Source organism: Tachysurus vachellii, chromosome 15, assembly GCF_030014155.1.
Source record: "Tachysurus vachellii isolate PV-2020 chromosome 15, HZAU_Pvac_v1, whole genome shotgun sequence".
NCBI lineage: Eukaryota > Metazoa > Chordata > Actinopteri > Siluriformes > Bagridae > Tachysurus > Tachysurus vachellii.
The window spans coordinates 4,681,482-4,705,189 of NC_083474.1; the positions used below are offsets into that span (position 1 = coordinate 4,681,482).

At 37.4% G+C, this 23,708-nt stretch overlaps 1 protein-coding gene and 1 pseudogene across 1 annotated transcript; one reads left to right on the top strand and one right to left on the bottom strand.

Annotated features, from left to right (window-relative positions):
- The first annotated feature begins 3,124 nt into the window (after window positions 1–3,124).
- Window positions 3,125–12,252, top strand: LOC132858503 (uncharacterized). The gene is made up of 17 exons (XM_060888883.1): window positions 3,125–3,390; window positions 6,051–6,504; window positions 6,824–6,929; window positions 7,091–7,308; window positions 7,608–7,739; window positions 7,925–8,092; window positions 8,209–8,345; window positions 8,729–8,840; window positions 8,939–9,019; window positions 9,878–10,057; window positions 10,191–10,281; window positions 10,416–10,493; window positions 10,687–10,747; window positions 11,026–11,064; window positions 11,151–11,338; window positions 11,455–11,639; window positions 11,776–12,252. Exons 2-17 carry the CDS (start codon window positions 6,334–6,336, stop codon window positions 12,016–12,018), a joined length of 2,190 nt encoding a protein of 729 aa, XP_060744866.1. The 5' UTR covers window positions 3,125–3,390; window positions 6,051–6,333; the 3' UTR covers window positions 12,019–12,252.
- A 2,610-nt stretch (window positions 12,253–14,862) lies between these two features.
- On the bottom strand, window positions 14,863–23,425 carry LOC132858358 (uncharacterized; annotated as a pseudogene).
- Window positions 23,426–23,708: the final 283 nt, after the last annotated feature.

A 23,708-nucleotide genomic window follows, 5' to 3' on the forward strand; every position in this document is an offset into this window, starting at 1 on the left:
ATGTTAAAGGCCAATATGTTGTTAAAAATATGATTTAAACTCGAAAATCTGATGATTTGTGTGTGGTATGATCATTTTCATGCAATCTTAGGTATCAGCATGTGTTTTGAGTGAATCCCTGCATGCATGTACAAAAGTGCTTCTCAGGAGCTGAAAACGCGTTTCCCGCAGTCTCAGCGCTCTAGCGCCTTTCTTTCATGGTTTTTCGTGCAACCTTATATAAACACACATCTGACAAGCTTGAAAAGGGCTGTTTCACCTTGTTTCGATGAAACATGATAGGACACAGTGTGTTTATGTCAGAAATCTCGGAAAAAAGCTTTTTTATATTATTTTATGGTAAATAATATCAAATATAATAGTTCATGTTAAAGGCCAATATGTTGGTAAAAATATGATTTAAACTCGAAAATCTGATGATTTGTGTGTGGTATGATCATTTTCATGCAATCTTCGGTATCAGCATGTGTTTTGAGTGAATCCCTGCATGCTTGTACAAAAGTGCTTCTCAGGAGCTGAAAACGCGTTTCCCGCAGTTTAAGCGCTCTAGCGCCTTCCTTTCATGGTTTTTCGTGCAACCTTATATAAACACACATCTGACAAGCTTGAAAAGGGCTGTTTCACCTTGTTTCGATAGTGTTTATGTCAGAAATCTCGGAAAAAAGCTTTTTTATATTATTTCATGGTAAATATAAAATATAATAGTTCATGTTAAAGGCCAATATGTTGGTAAAAATATGATTTAAACTCGAAAATCTGATGATTTGTGTGTGGTATGATCATTTTCATGCAATCTTAGGTATCAGTATGTTTTTTGAGTGAATCCCTGCAAGCATGTACTTCTCAGGAGCTGAAAACGCGTTTCCCGCAGTTTAAGTGCTCTAGCGCCTTCCTTTCATGGTTTTTCGTGCAACCTTATTTAAGCACACATCTGACAAGCTTGAAAAGGGCTGTTTCACCTTGTTTCGATGAAACATGATAGGACACAGTGTGTTTATGTCAGAAATTTCGGAAAAAAGGTTTTTTATATTATTTCATGGTAAATAATATAAATTATAATAGTTCATGTTAAAGGCCAATATGTTGGTAAAAATATGATTTAAACTCGAAAATCTGATGATTTGTGTGTGGTATGATCATTTTCATGCAATCTTAGGTATCAGCATGTGTTTTGAGTGAATCCCTGCATGCATGTACAAAAGTGCTTCTCAGGAGCTGAAAACGCGTTTCCCGCAGTTTAAGCGCACTAGCGCCTTCCTTTCATGGTTTTTCGTGCAACCTTATTTAAGCACACATCTGACAAGCTTGAAAAGGGCTGTTTCACCTTGTTTCGATGAAACATGATAGGACACAGTGTGTTTATGTCAGAAATCTCGGAAAAAAGCTTTTTTAGATTATTTCATGGTAAATAATATAAATTATAATAGTTCATGTTAAAGGCCAATATGTTGGTAAAAATATGATTTAAACTCGAAAATCTGATGATTTGTGTGTGCTATGATCATGTTCCTGCAATCTTAGGTATCAGCATGTGTTTTGAGTGAATCCCTGCATGCATGTACAAAAGTGCTTCTCAGGAGCTGAAAACGCGTTTAAGCGCTCTAGCGCCTTTCTTTCATGGTTTTTCGTGCAACCTTATATAAACACACATCTGACAAGCTTGAAAAGGGCTGTTTCACCTTGTTTCGATGGAACATGATAGGACACAGTGTGTTTATGTCAGAAATCTCGGAAAAAAGCTTTTTTATATTATTTCATGGTAAATAATATAAATTATAATAGTTCATGTTAAAGGCCAATATGTTGGTAAAAATATGATTTAAACTCGAAAATCTGATGATTTGTGTGTGCTATGATCATGTTCCTGCAATCTTAGGTATCAGCATGTGTTTTGAGTGAATCCCTGCATGCATGTACAAAAGTGCTTCTCAGGAGCTGAAAACGCGTTTCCCGCAGTCTCAGCGCTCTAGCGCCTTTCTTTCATGGTTTTTCGTGCAACCTTATATAAACACACATCTGACAAGTTTCACCTTGTTTCGATGAAACATGATAGGACACAGTGTGTTTATGTCAGAAATCTCGGAAAAAAGGTTTTTTATATTATTTTATGGTAAATAATATAAAATATAATAGTTCATGTTAAAGGCCAATATGTTGGTAAAAATATGATTTAAACTCGAAAATCTGATGATTTGTGTGTGGTATGATCATTTTCATGCAATCTTAGGTATCAGCATGTGTTTTGAGTGAATCCCTGCATGCATGTACTTCTCAGGAGCTGAAAACGCGTTTCCCGCAATCTCAGTGCTCTAGCGCCTTTCTTTCATGGTTTTTCGTGCAACCTTATATAAACACACATCTGACAAGCTTGAAAAGGGCTGTTTCACCTTGTTTCGATGAAACATGATAGGACACAGTGTGTTTATGTCAGAAATCTCGGAAAAAAGCTTTTTTATATTATTTTATGGTAAATAATATAAAATATAATAGTTCATGTTAAAGGCCAATATGTTTGTAAAAATATGATTTAAACTCGAAAGCCTGATGATTTGTGTGTGGTATGATCATTTTCATGCAATCTTCGGTATCAGCATGTGTTTTGAGTGAATCCCTGCATGCTTGTACAAAAGTGCTTCTCAGGAGCTGAAAACGCGTTTCCCGCAGTTTCAGCGCTCTAGCGCCTTCCTTTCATGGTTTTTCGTGCAACCTTATATAAACACACATCTGACAAGCTTGAAAAGGGCTGTTTCACCTTGTTTCGATAGTGTTTATGTCAGAAATCTCGGAAAAAAGCTTTTTTATATTATTTCATGGTAAATAATATAAATTATAATAGTTCATGTTAAAGGCCAATATGTTGGTAAAAATATGATTTAAACTCGAAAATCTGATGATTTGTGTGTGCTATGATCATGTTCCTGCAATCTTAGGTATCAGCATGTGTTTTGAGTGAATCCCTGCATGCTTGTACAAAAGTACTTCTCAGGAGCTGAAAACGCGTTTCCCGCAGTCTCAGCGCTCTAGCGCCTTTCTTTCATGGTTTTTCGTGCAACCTTATATAAACACACATCTGACAAGCTTGAAAAGGGCTGTTTCACCTTGTTTCGATGAAACATGATCACCCGCTTCGAATGTTATCACACTATTGAATGGATGTTATCAGTGGTTAATGGGACCATCGATATGGTCCAGTTGGGGCATGCTGTGGCTACTGGAAGGCTCAGAAGGTTGTTATCATCTATCAAATGCTCAATCAATGAATACAACTACAAGAGAAGACTCCAGATCCACTCAGAGGAATCCAGTTGACCGGGAATCCAGTTCACCGATGACTGGACGTCGACTGGATAACGCGGCAACGTTGGGCACTTTCCTGGTTAATTGTTTCAGGTAAGACCAATTAAATGATAAAACAGAGCATTTAAACTGTTATTAATTAGCCAATAAGCGAAAACAATACAGAAAACGTGTTTTAAGGCGGCGATGCATGAGTGTTGACATGAGATAACCGTGTTGAAATGGTGTTTGTAAACGTTATATATTACGTTATTAGCATGTTGTACGTGCCTGTGGCCTGGTATGAAATAAGAACCGTGTTGAAATGGTGTTTGTAAACGTTATATATTACGTTATTAGCCTATCTTTACGTTACATACGTGAGCATTAACGTTACTAGTATGTTTTTACGTGCCTGTGGCCTGGTATGAAATCATAGATATCTACACTTAGATGTCGCCTTAGCTACGGCAGTTCATTGGAACGAATGCGTCAATAGAGCCGCCATCTTGGAAAGGGGACCCCTCCTCTTTAATGCATCAGTGTAAATGTAGGCAAAGAAATAAAAGTCATGAATGCGATTAAATTAAAGTCAATTAAAAGTCATCATAAATCGTCATGAATGCGATTTTCTAGTTTTTTTTGGTCGTTCCAACGGTCAGACATGTATTTATCATTGAGTCCAGATAAAATTTAAGTTTTTGATATTAAGATAATCTACTTTTCCAAAATATAATGCATAGTGCTAGTAAATCTTCAGGACGAAAATGACAGTTGTACAGTAAGCTGCAGTCTTTTGGCTCGAAGCCTTCTCTCCTGAGTGCTATTGTCCATGACTGACATCTCTGTTTATCACTTGGGAATCTACAAACAGATTCAGATTATTTTATTTAATGCCATGTCAGCAATCAAAGCTATTTTCATGGCAAAAATTCAATTACAAAAACACAAATATCATATAAATGCAATAAAACCAAAACAAATATAAACAGCAAGTCATATTATACTTGTTTTTTAAATTAACATACGATAAAAAAAATCCAAAACCTTTTCAGGCATAATCTCATTAAATATGTCCTTAAGTGAACGTGCTTGTGTTAAGTCCAGGACAATCTAATAAAATATGTTTGACAGATAAGGGAATCTTACAAAACATACATGAAGTTGGGTCTTCACCTTTAAACAAAAAAGCATGGGTCAATTTTTAATTTCCTTATTAAGAGCTTCGGAATCTACAAAACTAAAGGGTAACTAGCATGGATTAGCTGCGGTCGTTAACCAAGGACTGAAAGAAACCAACGTAACCAGAAATATAATTTCGTAACATTCAATATCATGAAACACATTCTCACTTGTGAAATGTAATCCCTTGCTGTCTGGTTTTTAGATTTCATTCATTTGAACATCCAAACGCAGCACAAAAGTCCGGCATCGTCCATGAATTTGAAGTACAAGACCCCTGTTCCAAGATGGCGGCGGTTTTGATGCATTTTTAGAGCCCCAAAGCGACATCTAAGCGTAGATATCTATGGTATGAAATAAGAACCATGTTGAAATGGTGTTTGTAAATGGTATGTAGCCTATGGTTATTAGCCTATCTTTACGTCACATACGTGCGCATTAACTAGTTACTAGTATGTTATTACGTGCCTGTGGCCTGGTATGAAATAAGAACCGTGCTGCAATCGTGTTAGTAAACGTTATATACAGTGATCCCTTGTTTATCGCGGTTAATGGGGACCGGAACCCCTCGCGATAGGTTGAAAATCCACAAAGTAGGATTGGCCCTAAGTTTGACCTTTTCACTGATGGTCATCATCTTCCTCTTCCTCTTGTGCTCACTAGAGGAATCTTTCACAGGGGCACGGCGCTTAGGAGGCATTGTAAGGGCTTAACAAAAAGTTAATTTCGAACACAATACGCGAGACACAGTTGATAGCGTGAACGAGAGTGCCGAGATAAAACAAGGGAAGAAGCTGGGAGAGGATGCGATGATGCGCAACCAATCAGCTCAGATCTCGCGCCGGGAACCAATCATGTGCCTTGTCTGAGTGCCCGTGGGTATGTACAAAGCCTCTGAGAGAGTTTCTCTCTTTGTCTGGCATCCTGGGAAACCGTTTTTATTTTTATTTTTTGATGAATATTTTTGAAAAATCAGCAATGCACTGAGGCCACGAAACTTGAACCGCAAAGTGGCGAGGGATTACTGTATTACGTTATTAGCCCTTTACATATGTGAGCATTAACTTTATAAGCATGTTTTACATGCCTGAACAGAAAATGTGTTTTAAAGTGGCGTGACCTGAGATAACAACCGTGTTGTAATTGTTGTAAATGCTATATATTACGTTAATAGCCTTATCCTTACCTAAAAACAGCTAAAACCAGCATAACTTGGTTTTAGTTTGTCTTTCAGCCTGGTTTTAGCTGGTGTAGCAAGCTGGTCTAGATGTGTTTTTGTCACTTTTAAGATGGTCAAGCTGGACTTAGCTGGTCAGGTGATGGCTAACCCTAACCAGCTTAACCATCTTTGCCAGGCTGGGAGGACCAGCTTAAACCAGCTACTGCCACCTTAAAGATCGATCGATCGATCAATCTATCGATCTATCTATCTATATATCTATCTATCAATCAATCTATTCTATCTATCTTACCAAATACATATACCTCACCTGCATCGCATGTTTACTGATGCGTTTCAGTCTTTTAGGCGGTGATAAAAAAGTACAGTATGGGTTGCACTTTGCTTTATCTAATAATTGCCTAATATTTAGATTTCAGATATGGGAAAAGCTGTTAAGCGCACACGCTTCAGGAATGTTAAGATTAAGGTGGTGAGGAGGTTCTATCACGGGCTCTGCAAAGTTTTCTTACCTTGGTCAAGCTCCTCCTCAGCCCAACTCCAAACACACCCACTCTTTGGACCCTTCCACATCTATTACGCCTCAACAGGCTGAACCTGATGATGTGGCACCAAGCTGTAGTTTATATTCTGAGACTGCATACAGTAAGGCAAAGAAGAGAGAGCTTCATGCCTGGGATGCAGTCAAGGATGACATGCTTAAGGTGTCGTTTGAATGTTCAGCACCAATCACAACCCAGTGTGTTGTCTGCCTAGAAAAACATGCTGATTATAGGTGCATTGAGTGCAGCACCACTGCAGTGTTTTGTGAGGCTTGTCTGAAGAGGACTCACAGAAATTCACTGCATCTTCCTGATAAGTGGAATGTAAGTAAAATAGCATATGTTCATACATACAGACAGCAAAGTCACAGTAATTTCAACAGATTCATTAGATTCTTTCTAAATTGTTTTGGTACTATGTCGTATCAACTGTTAATGCAGTTGATCCTTTCCTGCAGAGTTTTGCACCAACCCTGATTAAACACACCTTAGCAAGCTAATTAAGGTGTTCAGGAATACCAGATAATTGCAGGCAGGTGAGTTTGATCAGGGTTGGCACAAAACTCTGCAGGAAAGAGGATCTCGCGGGCCAGAGTTGAGAACCTCTGTGTTAATGTCTTGAGTTTTAAAATCTTTCTTACAGAATGCCTACTATGAGCCATCCTCCCTGGGGTTATTCCTATATTTACCTGAAGGCCATAACACCCATACTGTGTACACAAAGGACATGAAGGTCATTGTTAGCACAGGTTTGTCATTTTACAAAATCCTGCTTGCTTTAAATCCTGATTCCAATAATATCAATCATTAAGCTATAGGTGACACACTCAATTGATTTAGTCTATGCTGATATGGTAGTCTCAATAGTAGTAGTTGTTTATATCTTTATTTACCTCTTTTAATTTGGCAGGACGGCTCTGCACTGTCACAGTCGATATGTGTGCGTGTGAACCAGAAACCTGCACACTGCTAAGGTATGGGCTCTGGCCAGCAACAGCCGACAAGCCCCAGACAGCCTTCTCCATCCCTCTGCTTGAGCTTTTTGTTTGTCTGTCACTGGAGTGTCAGGTTTCTGTTGAGGGTTTTTGCAACACCCTGCGCTGGAAAAATAACCTCACACTTGCAGAGGTAAGTCAGTTTACAGAAGTCAGTTTGAAGCCTTGTCTGTGAAGTGAACATTTCCGTTACTTTCATGGAAGACTAACGAGTCCATATTGTAGGGCTGTGCAATTAATTGTTTTTGATTTTCAATTTAAATTTTGATTCAAACAATTACAAAAACAAGATAATTGAGGTAAAACAATATTGTGCAACAGTTTTTGTGCAAAATATTTTTCTATAAAATAACAACTGAGTGTTTTTACCACCATCACCAGATGTAATATGTGAACCTGTAATGTTTTCACTGACTGCTGCTTATACCGTAGGTCAACACCCTTTACAGAGCCCTGGTGGGAGAATCCATATCCCATTTTAGGCATCACCACTTCAGACAAAGAAGTTTGGTAGATGTTTGCCCACAATTAGATGATGGGACCACATGCCCAGCATGTCCAAAGGTTGGTTCTAGTTCTAACATGGTTCTTTTTTGATTATACAGAATTATCTGATTTGCAGATATCAATTGCCATATGGTCTTGGAAAATGCAATTATGGTTAAAGTATTATAATAACAGTAACAGCATAAGTGTATAAACCTGGTGCAGACACAAAACCAGGATTACTGTAACTGTTTGTTTTCTAGGCGGATGGAGATATGATCGTGACACTGGATGCCAACTTTGGCCTTGTGAGGAAGCAAAGCTCAGGGACAAGTGCGGTTGAGCCATTACATGGAACCCGCATGTTTGTAGATGAAAAGGATGTAGAGGACTACCCGCTATCACATCTTGACAGCTCAAAGCCTCACGAAGTTAGTCATAGTTGCAGAATACTTTATTAGGTCTGAGTCCATAAAATATTAGATTTAACTTGTGGAAAAAGACCATTATTCCTCCCATAAATTCAATGTTTTTATTAAATCTTTAGGACTGCAGTAACTTTAAGGCTGGCAATGTGTTGAGGTCACAACAACAAGCAAAGAAACTTGATGTTACAGGAGTGTTTGGAGCATCCTGTCGTCATGAAATGCCCCTAATGTTTGTCAACATGAGCCAAGGAGAACGGCAAGTCTATGCCATTGTAGTGACATCTCTTACTATTTACCCAGTGTTCCAGAATGATAATTCCCCTGTTTGATTCTAGCTATTCATAAAATGCCTAAAATAGCATGACCCTAACATAAGCCATATTTTATTTCATTTTTTTAGTCACCAAATAGAAACCTCATGGAATGTATATTAGAGATTCCAAAATATTACAAAATGTAAACTTTACCACAATTCTATAATATTCACTAATATAAGAAAACATGAAAAATGTTTTGGATCATTCTGAGTGTTCTTATTGAGTATTTAGGTATTGATTGTGATGCTGGAGATTGTATAATTATTTTTAACTTTTCCTCAGTATAAAGTGTTTTATCATTAACATTTTTGTGTTGAAATAGATTAGCCTATCCCCTGTATGTCATCGATGCGCTACGTCAAAGATGTGAGGACAAGAACATACAACTGCGAGTAGTCTATGACATTGCCTGTGTTGTTGCCTCACATTTGCAGGTAAGTACCATTTTTTTTTTTCTGTGTAAAACTGAATTATTGTTTTGAGAAAATACCTTGACACATCAACTCAAAATTGTCATACTGTGGTCAAACAGAAATCCGGGGAGGGCATACCACACAACATCTCGTTGGCCGTACCAGCATTTCATGTTTATGGACACAAATTGCCCTGCCAGGTAATTCATTGACGTCATAGGGACATCAGGACATGTTACACACATAATTCACTCCTTGTTCACTCCATTTTTCCTGTCTATGCACTGCAAAGCTGAAATTAGTTAGAAATGCCTAAAAATAATCTTTAAGCTAACATTTTTCTAACCTGGTGTTTGTCTAAACTTGTTTCAGAGATGCAATGTGTAGGACAATCCAGTGGAACTGCTTATCTCAAATCTGTCTGGGTCAAACTAATCACTATAAGCAGAGGATTGTTTTAACCAATTTAGCTTCCTTTGTTTATTTTTATGCAGATTACCATCTAATTTTTATAATAATTACATGAATATAAAGTAATAAACAGCTTTGCTATTTTTATTAATTTAAAGATAAAATAACATAAGCTGACCCCTAAGGCCCTCTCCTGCTCTGGGCCTTGTCTGAATGGTCAAGGTGAAGGCATTACACTCCACTTACATTACATACAGTATACCTACCTGCTGCTGTGAGAGTGCGGGGATTTTAATTATGCACCATAAAAGTCCCATAACAACACCAGCAGCGCAGGAATGGGTGGGAAATAACTAGACACTAGACAACAGCAGTGTGAGTAAAGGAAAACATCACATGACACGCAACTGCGCACAGCAGGCATATGCATATACACACAAACATACCCAATATGAACATCGTAGGTGGACTACTTGATTACTATAAACAAATTATTTACACAGCATTTCTATAGGAATGATTCTGCCCCAAGCTTTTTGATTCATGTAAGTGGTTGAACACTGTAACCGTGATCACTATAAGCAGTAGGATCATGCTCAGTGTCAGTGTACAGTATGTGATATTTTACCACTTTGCTTTAATCATAGATCAAGTACAGTACCAGACGGCTCGATGGGTTTGGGCTCACAGATGGGGAAGGAATGGAAAGGCTGTGGTCTTTCCTCCGAAGATTTGCCAGAGTCACAAAGGAGATGACTCCATCTCATCGCCTTGACCTACTGACTGATGCCCTTTTGCATTATGGACGGAGGAAATCAACTGACCTAAGGTTTGTCCACTGCTCTATAACCTTTCAAAATTTTGTGCTGGTTGTTCACTGTTTATACATTTTATATTTTCTGGAGTGAAGCTAATCACACACAAATTGGGAAGCATAAGTAGATTAAAAACGTCTTTTCGGAAGTGCAGCTCCTGCAAAGACTAGACAAAGCAGAGAAAATATCGATTCTCGCTCAAGAAGATATCTCCTCTGTCATCAGAGAGGCACCAGGTAAACAATACACATAAGAAGCAGGTAACAATAGTTGAAGATGGGAGAATTTTACATTCCATTTACAAGTGCATTTTGCACAAGAGTATGTAGGATTGACGTGTGTCTTGGTTTCTGTTATTTTTGTTGTGTAGTATTGGTTTCTGAAGGAGACATGGAGAGATGGAAAAAAAGGGAGATGGAGCTAGCCCAACAGAAACAGAAACCAATAAGTAAGGAACTTAAGTTAATGTCTTGAATACTGTAAGAAGGTCATGAATATTATTAACAAAGAATATTGCAAATGTTAGACTTACCTTTCCATGTACAGTAATAAAATATAATCCTGTAAGCTATGTGAAGAAGTAACATGAAATTAATTATTTTATTAGAGTGGTAGTAATGTCTTCTTTATTTGTTCTCCAGACACTGTCTGTAGATGGAAAAGGGACTACATCATCAGACTGATTCAGTTCTACAAGTTCAAGTAAGAGTTTAATGTGTTTATGTAAGACTATGGTAATTACAGCTGTCTTTATGTGCCCTGCTGATGTGCTTCAACATGTGATCATAGTAACAGCATAGTTTTTAAGGAAACTGTCACCAGTGCTTATAAATGAAGATTTGCAATAATTCTGCAATACTTGAATGTGGTGTAATTAGTAATCAATTACCACCAAGGCCTTACTTGTAACATATGTTTGGTCAGGTGTACCACAGTAATGCTTTCTGCTTGCTAGCTACTGAACTTTTTGTAATGTGTAGATCTGGGACTCGAGAGTCACACAAGGAGGGTGAAACAGAGTAAGTAAGCAGTAATCTGTCTGTTACTGTTCTCTGATCAAGTGTGTACATACCATTTAATAATAATTATTTGCTGACCATTGTAGAATTGAGGACTCTCTGCTGAACATGGAGAAAAAACTCCACATTAGGAGAAGATGGCAAGAGTCTGATTCAGACTTCCAGTCTACTCTTAAAGATGTGGACCGTGAGCTCAGAGGCCGACTGATCTGCAAGGCTAGAACTGAATCAAGGGAGAGAGCAGTCCTCCTCCACCTGAAAAGAAAATATCCAGGTAAAGTGCTGTGGATAAGTAGATACAATGAAACATTAAGTTTCAACTTAAAAAGGACTATAATACAAATGAATACATTCATTTTTCTGCATGCGTGTTTCCTAACTTTGCTTCAGATGGGCAGGGCATTGCCATTAGACTCTCCAAGCAGGTAGCCAGCTCCAACAAGAGACTGAGACAGGCAATAAAAGAATACAACAGCATTCAATGGCCCCCGCAGATGAGCATCTTCCCTGCGACAATTGATTTTCAGGAAGCATGTGATCCCTCTTGGCATGTCTATTTCTGCTTTGATGACACTGTAAGTATAGTTACTTAACCCTAGTAACCACACAGCAGTCACTCTAGTAACCATCTGACAAACTAACTACCTGCCAATCGTATTAGAAACCACCTGCTAACATTGACATAGCACTTTGTTTTCTTTTGTCTCCTAGATTGAAGAAGATAATGTTTCGAGGAGTCTAAAAAGGCGAGGGATTGATGCCTTGCATATGAAGACTCGGGCAGCTGAGGAAAAGCGCATGCTTTACCAAGAAATGAAAAGTGTAACTGAACATCTCCATCAGCAGCAGCCTTTCTGTGCTCTGCCATCAAAGACACTGAGCAGCCTGGTGCAAAAGCTGCTCTCATTCAACGTCTCCATCAGCTGGAAAGAAAACGACTTCAAGCCATTGTGATGTTTCACCCACATGTACCAGACATTGTTCCTGCAGACAACCCCCACTTGTGTCAGGCCCTCCCCATGCCAAGCATACAGACACTGGTATACAATGATAGTGATAATGATGACAATGAGGATGACAGTGAGGATGAATATGATAACTAGCACTGCAGATTTTTTTTTAATTTCCAGTTGAATCCTTTGAAACAAATACTGTATAAGTTTGTAAAAAATAAAATGTTTTCCACAATGAGTTATTGTCATGTTTTCAGCCATTGTCACAGCACACTTGAGGTCAATGAAACGTGATTAACTTAATAAATGACTTATACAATGATTTTACAGTCATAATCCACAAGACAGTGTGTCACATACAGTAGGTTCTTACATAATGATTATTGGCTTGAAATGCTCCTGAACTAAGTTTATGTGGATTAATTATTTTTTATTTTCCCATTGGCTGCTTTTATTTTATTTTTACATTCTTTGTTCAGTGAATTTATTCCATTTAGTTTTATATAGTTCGTTGCTATGGTGGTTGCTATTGACCCTGCTATCACTGAAACCAGAACCGCTGTTTCCATCCGAATTCTACCCCAAACCTAACCCTAAATCGCGTAGCTGTATCCCATCTAACCAAAAACACTGTTTCGGCTAAAATATCTTAAAAAACAACTTGTGTACATTTGCTTAACGTAGTTAATCATCTAGATGCAGTATAATTAATAGTTTGTCTGAACTAGATGTTGAGATATTCAGTAGATAAATGTTTTTACAGCCCTACATTGCAAACCAGAAAAACTACAATTTTAGTGATGATTTGTGTCAAGTTGCATTGCGCACCTGTTGGGAATTGTAGTTTTTTAAAACATTTGTTTTTCTTATAATTGGAGGTTGTAAATAGTGAGTTGAGAGTACAGTGAGGTGTTTAGGGGATTGTAAACACATTTATGCAATCAGATTTGAAATATTTAATTGTTAAATAGGTTAAAATAAATGAATTTTAACCATATTTGACAGTGTCCCAAGTTGTTGACTATATTGACATGATAACTGAGGTCAAGAGCTCTCATTAACAGTTGGTCCCATGTCTGTAGCCCCTTTTGTTGCCTAATTATAAGCCTTCAAAAATGCACAAAGGTGATGATTCAAAGGTCAATATTTCAAAGCAGGAGCCATGTAGATTCTTCATACTGACGTATGTTATTCTCCAGGTCAAGACCTTTCTAACGATGTATTTGGCTTAGCTCTACAACAAACTTTTCATGTTCTCATTTCAATGTACACAAGCCATCTCAGGTGTAGTTTCAGAGAGCACTTTCAAGGCTCAATAGGGTTAGATAAAATAGCTTTTTGTTTGTTTGTTTGTTTTTGTTTGTTTGTTTCTGGCTGTGTAAACAGACCCCACACCTTGAGGAATACCTGGTCAGTGGTCCACACACACAAACTGCATTTCTGTTTGGGCTTATATGCATAGGCTTTCTATTTATGTTAATGCTGCTATGATAATTAATAACTAAGACCATAGTCTGATGGGTAGTCGTCTCCGAATGTAGGCTACTTGTAGTAGATGACTATTAGGCCTATTGGTTGCCAAAACCTAGATTAGCAAACATTATACATAATGTATGCTCTCTTGCATCTTCTCTAGCCTATTTATTTCTGTTAAAATGTTTTCTTTTGAGCTCTACTAAAAATGGCAAACAGGCCTATTTAGTTTACCCATTAGAGTACCATTTCCCTCCTTCCAAAACCTGTCACTGTGAGAAAGTAAATGCTTCAGCTATGTGTACCAAATCTAGTATATGAAGCCTATGTATTGTTTCATGTTCCTTCTTGTCCAGGTTTCTAAGCACAAAGACAGGCCTGAGCAGTATGCAAACTATACTATGGATCAGGTGTGTCCGGTCATAAAGATTCTGCCCACATAAAACAGTACTAAAGTAGTTTATAGTTAAAGTAGTAAATACCCATACTATAGTAAATTGTAGTATACAGTATATATTATTTAAAACTTTGTTAATAAATGCTACAGCATACTGTAGAGTAATAACTACACTCTGAAAACAGATGTGTTAAAACAACACAATCAGTGTTATTTTGGGAACACACTAAATGCATCTCTGTGTTATTATTAGAACACCACATATTGTGTTACTTAGGTTGTCAATGATTAATTTTAACACAAAATGACATATAATGTGAAATTACTTAATCATTTCAAAACATTCCTTACAACTGAGCATCATAGCCAGTTTTTTAACTCATGATGGATTTCTGGTCTCAAATTTTTTGTATTACTTTCAATTCATATATAAATATATATTTCTGTCATGACGGTTCATTTCATTACATTAAATGTGGTAATAGAGATTTGCTTCAAATTTATCTGTATTATGGAGGAAAATAACTTTGATAAAGCAGATACATATAACATCATCATCCTCATCATCGTTCATAGCAACCATTATATTTAAAGTTTAAAAATTTAATTGTACTGTTCAACTGTATATCTAAGCATCCACAAGTATCACTACTGCTCTGACAAACAAACTTTTCAATATTCATTTTGCCAAATACCTCTCAGTGACAGCAAGACTGCGAAAAAGAAGTGAAAGTTATGTGAAGTATCTAATCATAAAATGAAAACGAACTTTGACTCACTGTATTGAAAAGTATGGTGAGATCCTTGCCAACACCCAACCCTACTGAACCATTGATAAAAGATGAAACAATAGGCTACTTATCATTTACAACCTGGGGACTAAATTCAGTACAATACATATTAATTGTTCCCCACATGTCCCAGGTAAAGGGGACCACGCTTATGGTGCCAACAAATGACAACAATAAATAAAAATTAGAGTGAATGAAAAATCAGTTTTATTCTGATAACTGTAATCGGTACAATAAATTTGCAATAACAACATTACATGTAACTTAATACATTAAAAAAAAACGTGTGTGTGTGTGTGTGTTTGTAGGGATGGGGTCATGAACAAAGTAAAAACAACTCAAACAAGTTGGAACATAAAACATCTTGTTAACGCATCTTGTTTCCTATCACTGATGCAGCGCTTCAGGGTGTTTGCATGGTGTCTTGACACTGGCATTTAAGACACATGTTTTTTTTAAAACCACATGCAGTGTGTGACCATGATTGGCACACTGTGCACTGTGACCATGAACGCCACTTCTTTGAAGCATTCTTCTTCCTGTCATCGAAATGGATGTGGCAGATACAGCAAAGATTGCCTCCATCTATCAAATAAAAAACAAATATTTTTAAGTCAAGCCAGTTAGTTGAAATTATACTCATGAGCATAATTAAAGTAACATTTCAAAGGCAGTTTATTCATTTGTAACCATTGCCAAAATAAAATGTGGGTATTGCATATACCCATCTTGCTGACGCTCAATCATACGATACAAGCAGGTCAACAAAGAAGAATTCCTGTGGCCCATTTCAGAAAGCGGCATTAGTGTAGCCCTGAAACAAGGAAAACTCTTGGTTTTCCATTTCATAAATGTATGTAAATCAAACCTGATTCAGAAGTGTAACTCAATTTTCAAAAATCTCACCACCACTTTGTTCTTCAGCTCTACTTCACATTGATACAGGTTTATGATTTATTAATAACTGTAATGCCATAACTCATACAGTCGTAGGTCGTAGTCCTAAATGAAAGAATCTGAGTCTGATTTGTCACAATGTGTCACTGTCTACTGGATTGTTTCCCTTTTAAAATGTTGTGGCCTATGGTTCTGTTCCAATATCTGGTCTGGATAAAGTAGTGTAATCTGTTGAAACTACCTGTTTTTATCTATGTTGCTGCCTCCAAACCAGGTCTATTTGGCCTGGTCTACTTTGAGGAAGAGCTTATTATTCTCAATGGGACGTAAAAATCACCACAATTTGAAAAGATACTGTACCTTCATCTGCAGTCATCACGATGGCTACTGTAGTGGCTGTTTCTGAGGACTGTTTTTCCAGCTCTGTACCTAAAGAACATAAAACACAACACAATAACAACTTTATTAATACAAATTCTAAATCTAAATTACAAATTCATAATGCAATTTGTCAGCATTTGTACTGTCAATAGTTAATTAGTAAATTGTAGATTAAAAATAGATACAGTATCATTCAGTGTTTGCAACTATATCTCAACAGCCAATTAAAAGTGTAAAATTATCAGAACACTAATCATATAAAAGATGTTAAATGTCACCTGAATAAATATTGTATCTATAAATTGTAATTTTTAAACAAGTGAGCTTTTCTCTTTGTGTCCTATGTCAATGGCAGACTTAAAAGAAATACCATTTTCACACATGGCCTCTAAAATGTCTTCTGCTGACTGCGTCTGGACAACATCTGCTGTGTCTGTTGATTTGAAGATATTAAACTATCACACACAGATTTCATCTTTTGACTTCATTTCATTATTTCAATAATGTGTACAGTGGTCAAATGTGCAGTGTAATGACCAAAATTACATATCTAGTAAACGATGCTTCTTAAGTTTAATGTTTTTATTTTATCTTTAAATAAATATATAACAACTCAGCGTACCTTCTGCGTCCATGGCCTCTGACATTCCTTCTGCTGTGTCAGTGGTGTTGCATTGTGCTGCATCTGATTGATATGTTTAGGGAAAAAAAAACCACTTAGTAGGATAAGCATAACAAATAATTGGTCTTCCTGCATTACAGGAGGAAAAAAAAAAATCACACAGCAGTATTAATGAAGGAATATAATTCACAGTAATTTTATACGTAGAATTCAAACGTTGCCAAGGGCTTCACAATCACTAGTCAAATTCAACTAAACAGCTATAGGATATTCTGGAGAGGTGCCTTTTTAGAAAATGTGTTGCACTATAATGAGGAAACTCCAACTGAGAAATAGTGTCACATGACTCACATCCCTTACAAACTGTCATAGATTCAGGTTATGGATTCTGTATGTGTCTGTTTCAATTGAATTACATTTATTTTTTATAGTGCCAATTCATAACAAAATACCTCACAGAAAAAGTTGTCATTGGGGCAGTACCTTTTCAAGAGTACACTTTTGTACATATCTGGAAGTGGTAGCTCAGTGGTTAAGGTGTTGGGCTACTGATTGGAAGGTCATGGGTTCGAACCCCAGGTCCACCAAGCTGCTGCTGCTGGGCCCCTGAGCAAGGCTCTCAGTTGTAAGTCACTCTGTATAAGGGTGTCTGCTAAATGCCGTAAATGTAAATACCTAAATGGTACATTTTAGGACCTTTTTAAAAGGCAGTGTACCAGTGACAAAAAGGTACAACTTTTGTACCCTTTTTTTCTAAAAGTGCAGTGGCAACTTCCTTTTAATAGGCAGCAACCTCAAGCAGAACCATGGTTCAGAATGGGCAGCCATTTACCTCTACTGGTTGGGGTGAAGGGACAGAGAGAAATGCAATGGCCCACACTCTAAAAATGTCTGGGTTATTTTTTTACGCATGTTGGGTAAATATTGGACAGAACACACCGCTGGGTTAACATTGACCCAATACCGGGATGTTTTAACCCAACTACTGCGTTATTATACCCCATGGTTGCATAACAACAACCCAACATTGGGTCATTTTTAACCCAGCATGTGCTCTGTACAATATTTACCCATTATGGGTCATTTTTAACCCAGCATGTGCTCTGTACAATATTTACCCATTATGGGTCATTTTTAACCCAGCATGTGCTCTGTACAATATTTACCCATTATGGGTCAAAAAGAACCCGGCCATTTTTAGAGTGCAGCACTATACATAGACTCACATGTAGGCCTGTATTATTCTTTAGTTAACATATTTTTCCCACTTTACATAGAGCCAAATGATCTGCCAAAACACAAGTGGAGAAACACAACCACTGTTAATCCCACTTACTGATTTCAAATGAAATCTCCTCAGCAGCTTGCAAAATGGCCTCCAACTGATTCCTTCCATAATAGGATGGCTTTTTGAAAGTAAGGCTGTTGGGAAGTCCAGCAACTTTAATTGTCATTCCCTGATTCACCAGGGATTGGTAGGGGAGCCTTCCGGTACCTCCGGCCTCCTCTGAAAGACACGGGCAAACACATGCATGTACATGTTACACATTGTAACACAGTTGGAAAATTGTGACTCTTCCATCCTGTAAACAGTCATTTTGGTAAGGTGTCATAATCTTATGGTTGATGGACACAAATAAGTTATTGATTTGATAATAATGCCATGCATTCATGAAGGTATAATAGGTTGTCAAGACTTAAAAAGTGTTTGAACATATGCTTACTATATTTTTGGTTAAACAGATCTTACACTTTTCTCAGCAGCACATTGACCTCAACTCTGGTACTCGATGTTGCAGCTGAGGAGCTGGCTACAGATGTAACAACAGACAACAATTAATTTTATAAAACTGTATTATGTATATTTGCACTATTACAAACCTGAGTCCATTTCTGTGAATATATGGATATTTCATATAACCAATATTACCTTTGAAATGCAGTGCAAAGTTGTTAACTGTGTCTGTTGAGTGCAGGAAATCTGCAGCTCCTTTGCTGCTCAGCTCATACACCTCTAAGCTGGACTTTTGTCGATCAAAAGATAAAACAGCTGTTTCCACACTTAAATCCTCAAGCTTGGACACCTTTACAATATTTATATAAAGACAACCACAAAAATAGTAAATAATTGTATACATTCATTTTTCACAGTAACATTAGCTCAGTGTAGTATATATATGCTTTAGCTATGATTTGTACTAAAGTAATTTACTTGTTTTCAACCCTGCTCCTGCAGGGCACACTATCTTGCAAAGTTTAGTTCCAACCCAGCGCCAACACACCTGCCTATAATTTACAAGTGATCCTGAAGCTCTTGATTAGCTTGCTCAGGTCTTTTTGATTGGGGTTGGAGCTAAACTCTGCAGGACAGTGGCTCTGCTCTAGAGGGGCTCTGTTGTTACTGATTCTTTGCGGAAGTTTACCGGAAGTTACGTTTGGGCCACAAAACCAATCTGTTTATGTTGTTGCCGCTGAAACCATCTATACATTAGCTGTGCTTACATAGAGTCCAATATCCAACTAATATTTGACTCATGGCCATATTTGACTACTAATGTTTCAATTGACCACCTTGATCTAAATAGACTAGCCCAACCAGTAGGAATTTAGTCTGAGAAGGTTGTATGTGCTTTTGACAATCTCTTCAATGTGAGAATATTTGATGCTGATAGCCTTGTAAACAAAAATCAGATGGAATATTTTTTGGGGATGAATTCATTTGAAATGATGAAAAAAATCTACAGATAAATAATCTAGTTGTCTATCACATGTTCTGCTCACATCACAATTGCTGTTGATCACCCTTGTATCTAATACTATAATACCACTAATTCCTAGCAAATGACACTTATTTTCAAGCCTCTAACTTCAGCTTCTTCAGGTGCATTTTAATTTGGTGATCCCTCATCTCAGGGCTAAGGTCCTGTGCCTGGCCATGTGCCCTCAGTGCTGCTGCTTCTTGACAGTATTTGTCTTTGTCCTCTTTCCCTAATGTGGACCACCTCCCCATATCTTTCATTGTGCCTGAGGAAAAAAATAGATGCACAGAAATGAGTCAGCTTCTCTTTTTTAAAGTAAATTCAGGGCATGCTCACATTATACTTAACCAGACCGAACCGTACCAAAGTACGATTGTCCCCCCTCCCCAGCTTTATGATCCACACTTTATGATCCATACCCGAGTAAGATGCAATTGTTTTGAAGAAAACTGTAAGATATGCACAACGGAGTTCATCGTAATAATGAGTTTATGGCTTATTAGGTGTTTGAAATCATGCGCGCTTTGCAGATTGTTTGGCGTATGACTTTAAATAACCGCGAGAGAGATTTAAAAGCATATTAGGAGCAGTCTGCTTCCCAAATGAGGTTTTATTTAACAAAATTTGGGAGGCACACATTCAGGTAATCAACCAATAGTAATCAACCAATAAGTGCAAGAGGAAGCCGGTATATACTGTAAAGCCGTCTCTCACCTCTATCCTGCGACAACTTTCACAAAATCCCTACACCACCCCATTGCCTCACTCTTGGCTTTTTGTTTTCCCAGAAAAAAAAAGGGGGATACTCTGGGTTCGGGCCAAATTCCAAGCTCGGAGACCTCCCCGGACAGCACGCAAATATGCATAAAATGAATATATACGAATTACTTTATTTTGATTTCATGTACATGTAAACTTGTGAATCACTCACAAGCTGCTTTAATGTCATAAGCAAATCGGTCCAGGCAGCGCGCATAATGTCAAACACACCTCTGTCATGCTGTGCGGATGCAGTGACACATGGTTGTACGTATTTGTGCCGCGCATATCAGAGTGTTTTACAGGGACAGGAACCATACCCAACACCACCTCTGCAAAGCATACCAGGGAAAGCTTAAGGGTACCGCACCCTGGTACAGTAAGCGATCACACAAAATGAACCGTACTTTGGAGTCAAACGTATGCGGGTACGGTTCACATGCGAGTATACATACTGGTTCACTTGTGTTGTGAAACCCTTTTCTCTGTAACAACTCTGTTAAAACAAGATACAGTAAGGTGTGAAGTAGATGACCTGATGATTCATTCAATACACACAACAATCTTGAAAATCTGTTTTTCAACTCTGATGTACAGCAACAAATCATTTAGTATAACAATTAAAATTATATGTTAATGTTGTCCTTCACCTTTGTTTTTAAGAATGTCCCTACAAAAAAGGTTGTATGGGGACAGCTCTCGGATGTGAACTTTGGCCTTTAATGGTCGGGGCTCAGATGAAGCATTTAATGACCTTTTGTAATTACCGATCCAGTTCTGAAAGAGAAAAATTAAAAATAACGAAAGAGTATTACACCACTTAAACTGAATGTTAACAAAACACTTAATTTATACCAACGGTACAGCAGAATGATATATTTATTTGACATGTTTATTGTTAGTGTGGCACTAAAGTAAACCTTACTTCTATGACACTGGTGTCCAATCCAGTAGTTGAAGCAGCTCTTATTATTATGGGTGAGCCAACACGTGTCATTCCTTCCTTAAAAAAGGATTTCAGGGTTTCCCTTTGCTCCTCATTAATGTATGTTCTCTCTTGTTGAATAACAAAGAAAGAAAAGGCTAGGTAGTTATAGTAGACAGTGTTGAGGGTAAGTGTGGATTTTGCAGATCGTAACCATCATTCTCAGACACACTCGCCTAATGCTTCTAGATTAGGAATTGTAAGACTTACCTCTCTGGGCCATCTTCAAACACCTAAAACATGAACAGAGAGAAACTTGCACTAGACAGATTTGTGAATGGGCCCTCTCTCTAAACAGCTTGGCCCAAAACCTAATTTTGGATCGTTCAACATAGACATAGAGCATGTAAGTAATAAAACAAACTTACCAAAGAAGTTCTTGTACTTCTGGAAACCCGTTGGAAACTGATGCTGTAAAACAAGACCAAAAAGTTAGGTAAAGATGAATTAATGTTACAAAGGCAGACAAATACACTGTAAAAAAATTCAGTAAAAAACGGACAAAGTACCGTATAAATATAAAAGAATTTTCCGTGATTTCTGTTTTACAGGTGTTTTATCCGTATTTTTAATAATGCATTGAATTGTGGGTGCAATAACCCCTGAGGAGACAGCAAGGCGGCCATTACATGAGGTCATCATGCAAACGTTTGCCATAAAGTTCCTACTTTTCGCACACTTCTGTGATTGCAGCTTTTTACTTTTGCCTTTTAATCAGCTTTTAATCTTTCACTTTTGCCTTTCTATCACCATCTCTGTTTGAAACCTAAAATTACAACTTGCTTGCAGAGTTATTTTCTAAACATGGATGATAAGTAATGTAATCACAAGTCAAATGGATATTTTCCACCAAATTTATCACATTAAATCTCCAGTTTGTGTTTATTTTAGATTCATTTGAAGTCACCATTATGGTGATTACTGTTTCCGTTAGTTAGGCATTTGTCTCTTGACCTTCACTGAACTACAGTAACTCTCCTCTTTTAGCAATTGCAACAATATTTTATTAAGACTATAGAGGAAAAACTATCATGTCATCTAAGATTGATTGTTTATATGTTATGCTGCCTATTATTTAAACATGAAATGATAAAATAACAATAAAGAGATAAAGCATATAAAAGTGATGCTCTATGCAAATGACACTGTATTGAATAAGACTGCTGTAATGTGCTAGTTTTTTTAGCTTCAGAGAGACATCAACACTTTGGATACAAATCTCAACAATGGTGACAGTAAATGGTAAGAAAGTTGCACAATTTTGTAATGTCACAATGCATGATGGGTGTTGTGAATGAGTTTTCTACAATCCTGGTACCCAGCCTGCATTGCGGCATGAAGCTTTGTTGTTGATTGTCACCACTGTTGCGTTTCATAGGCGGATTGAAGTGTCCCTAAAGGTTACGGAGAATGTACTGTAAATCTACAGAATATTCAGTTTTTTTTAATTAAAGGAAATGTCCGTAAACAAAATGGAGAATGTTCTGGTAATTTTTTCCCTTTTTTACAGAGTTTTTTTTTTTTACAGTGTACAGTACATAAACAGATAAGCAAGACAGACAGGCAGACCTGTGCCTTAGGGTTTTATTTTCCAAGTTCCAAGCGATAAAAAGCAGATAAACAATATAAGCAATCAGCCTTATTGCCTTACAGTGTGGAAAACGTCATTTTACAGGCTAACTTTGCGTTTTAATATTAAACTAAATTTCCTCATTGGCTTCAGACATGTAAAACATGGTAATTAATAACGTTAATGCTGAAAAAAAAAAAAAAAAAAACAAGCAGGTGACGGTGGGCTGGTGCTCCCAGACTGGCAAAGCTGGTCAAGCTGGTGGGTCAGCTGGTCTTCCAGCCTGACCAGCTAAGTCCAGCTTGACCAGCCTAAATAGTATCTCATGTCACGAAACTTTAATATATAACGTTTACAAACACCATTTCAACACGGTTCTTATATCATACCAGGCCACAGGCACGTACAACATGCTAATAACGTAATATATAACGTTTACAAACACCATTTCAACACGGTTATCTCATGTCAACACTCATGCATCGCCGCCTTAAAACACGTTTTCTGTATTGTTTTCGCTTATTGGCTAATTAATAACAGTTTAAATGCTCTGTTTTATCATTTAATTGGTCTTACCTGAAACAATTAACCAGGAAAGTGCCCAACGTTGCCGCGTTATCCAGTCGACGTCCAGTCATCGGTGAACTGGATTCCCGGTCAACTGGATTCCTCTGAGTGGATCTGGAGTCTTCTCTTGTAGTTGTATTCATTGATTGAGCATTTGATAGATGATAACAACCTTCTGAGCCTTCCAGTAGCCACAGCATGCCCCAACTGGACCATATCGATGGTCCCATTAATACGGTGGCCGGGAAGTGCAAAACAAATTAACAAAACCCAAACCAAATTAACAAAACGGAAAACACATTAACAAAACCCAAACCAAATTAACAAAACGGAAAACACATTAACAAAACCCAAACCAAATTAACAAAACCGAAAACACAACGACAAGTCAGACAATCCAGAAACGGTAGTGTATTGTTTTTTGAATGGAAACTTACCGATCATTGGACAAGACACTTGTCACTCAAGATATACAGGTATGGAATCTTAT

What these genes read in the sequence shown, in the direction of transcription:
- LOC132858503 (XM_060888883.1), top strand. Translation starts at nt 6,334, where the DNA reads ATGCTTAAGGTGTCGTTTGAATGTTCAGCACCAATCACAACCCAGTGT. An exon ending in AACATGAGCCAAGGAGAACG is followed by an intron (nt 8,346 to 8,728) that starts GCAAGTCTATGC and finishes GTGTTGAAATAG; the next exon opens with ATTAGCCTATCCCCTGTATG. An exon ending in GGAGGAAATCAACTGACCTA is followed by an intron (nt 10,058 to 10,190) that starts AGGTTTGTCCAC and finishes AACGTCTTTTCG; the next exon opens with GAAGTGCAGCTCCTGCAAAG.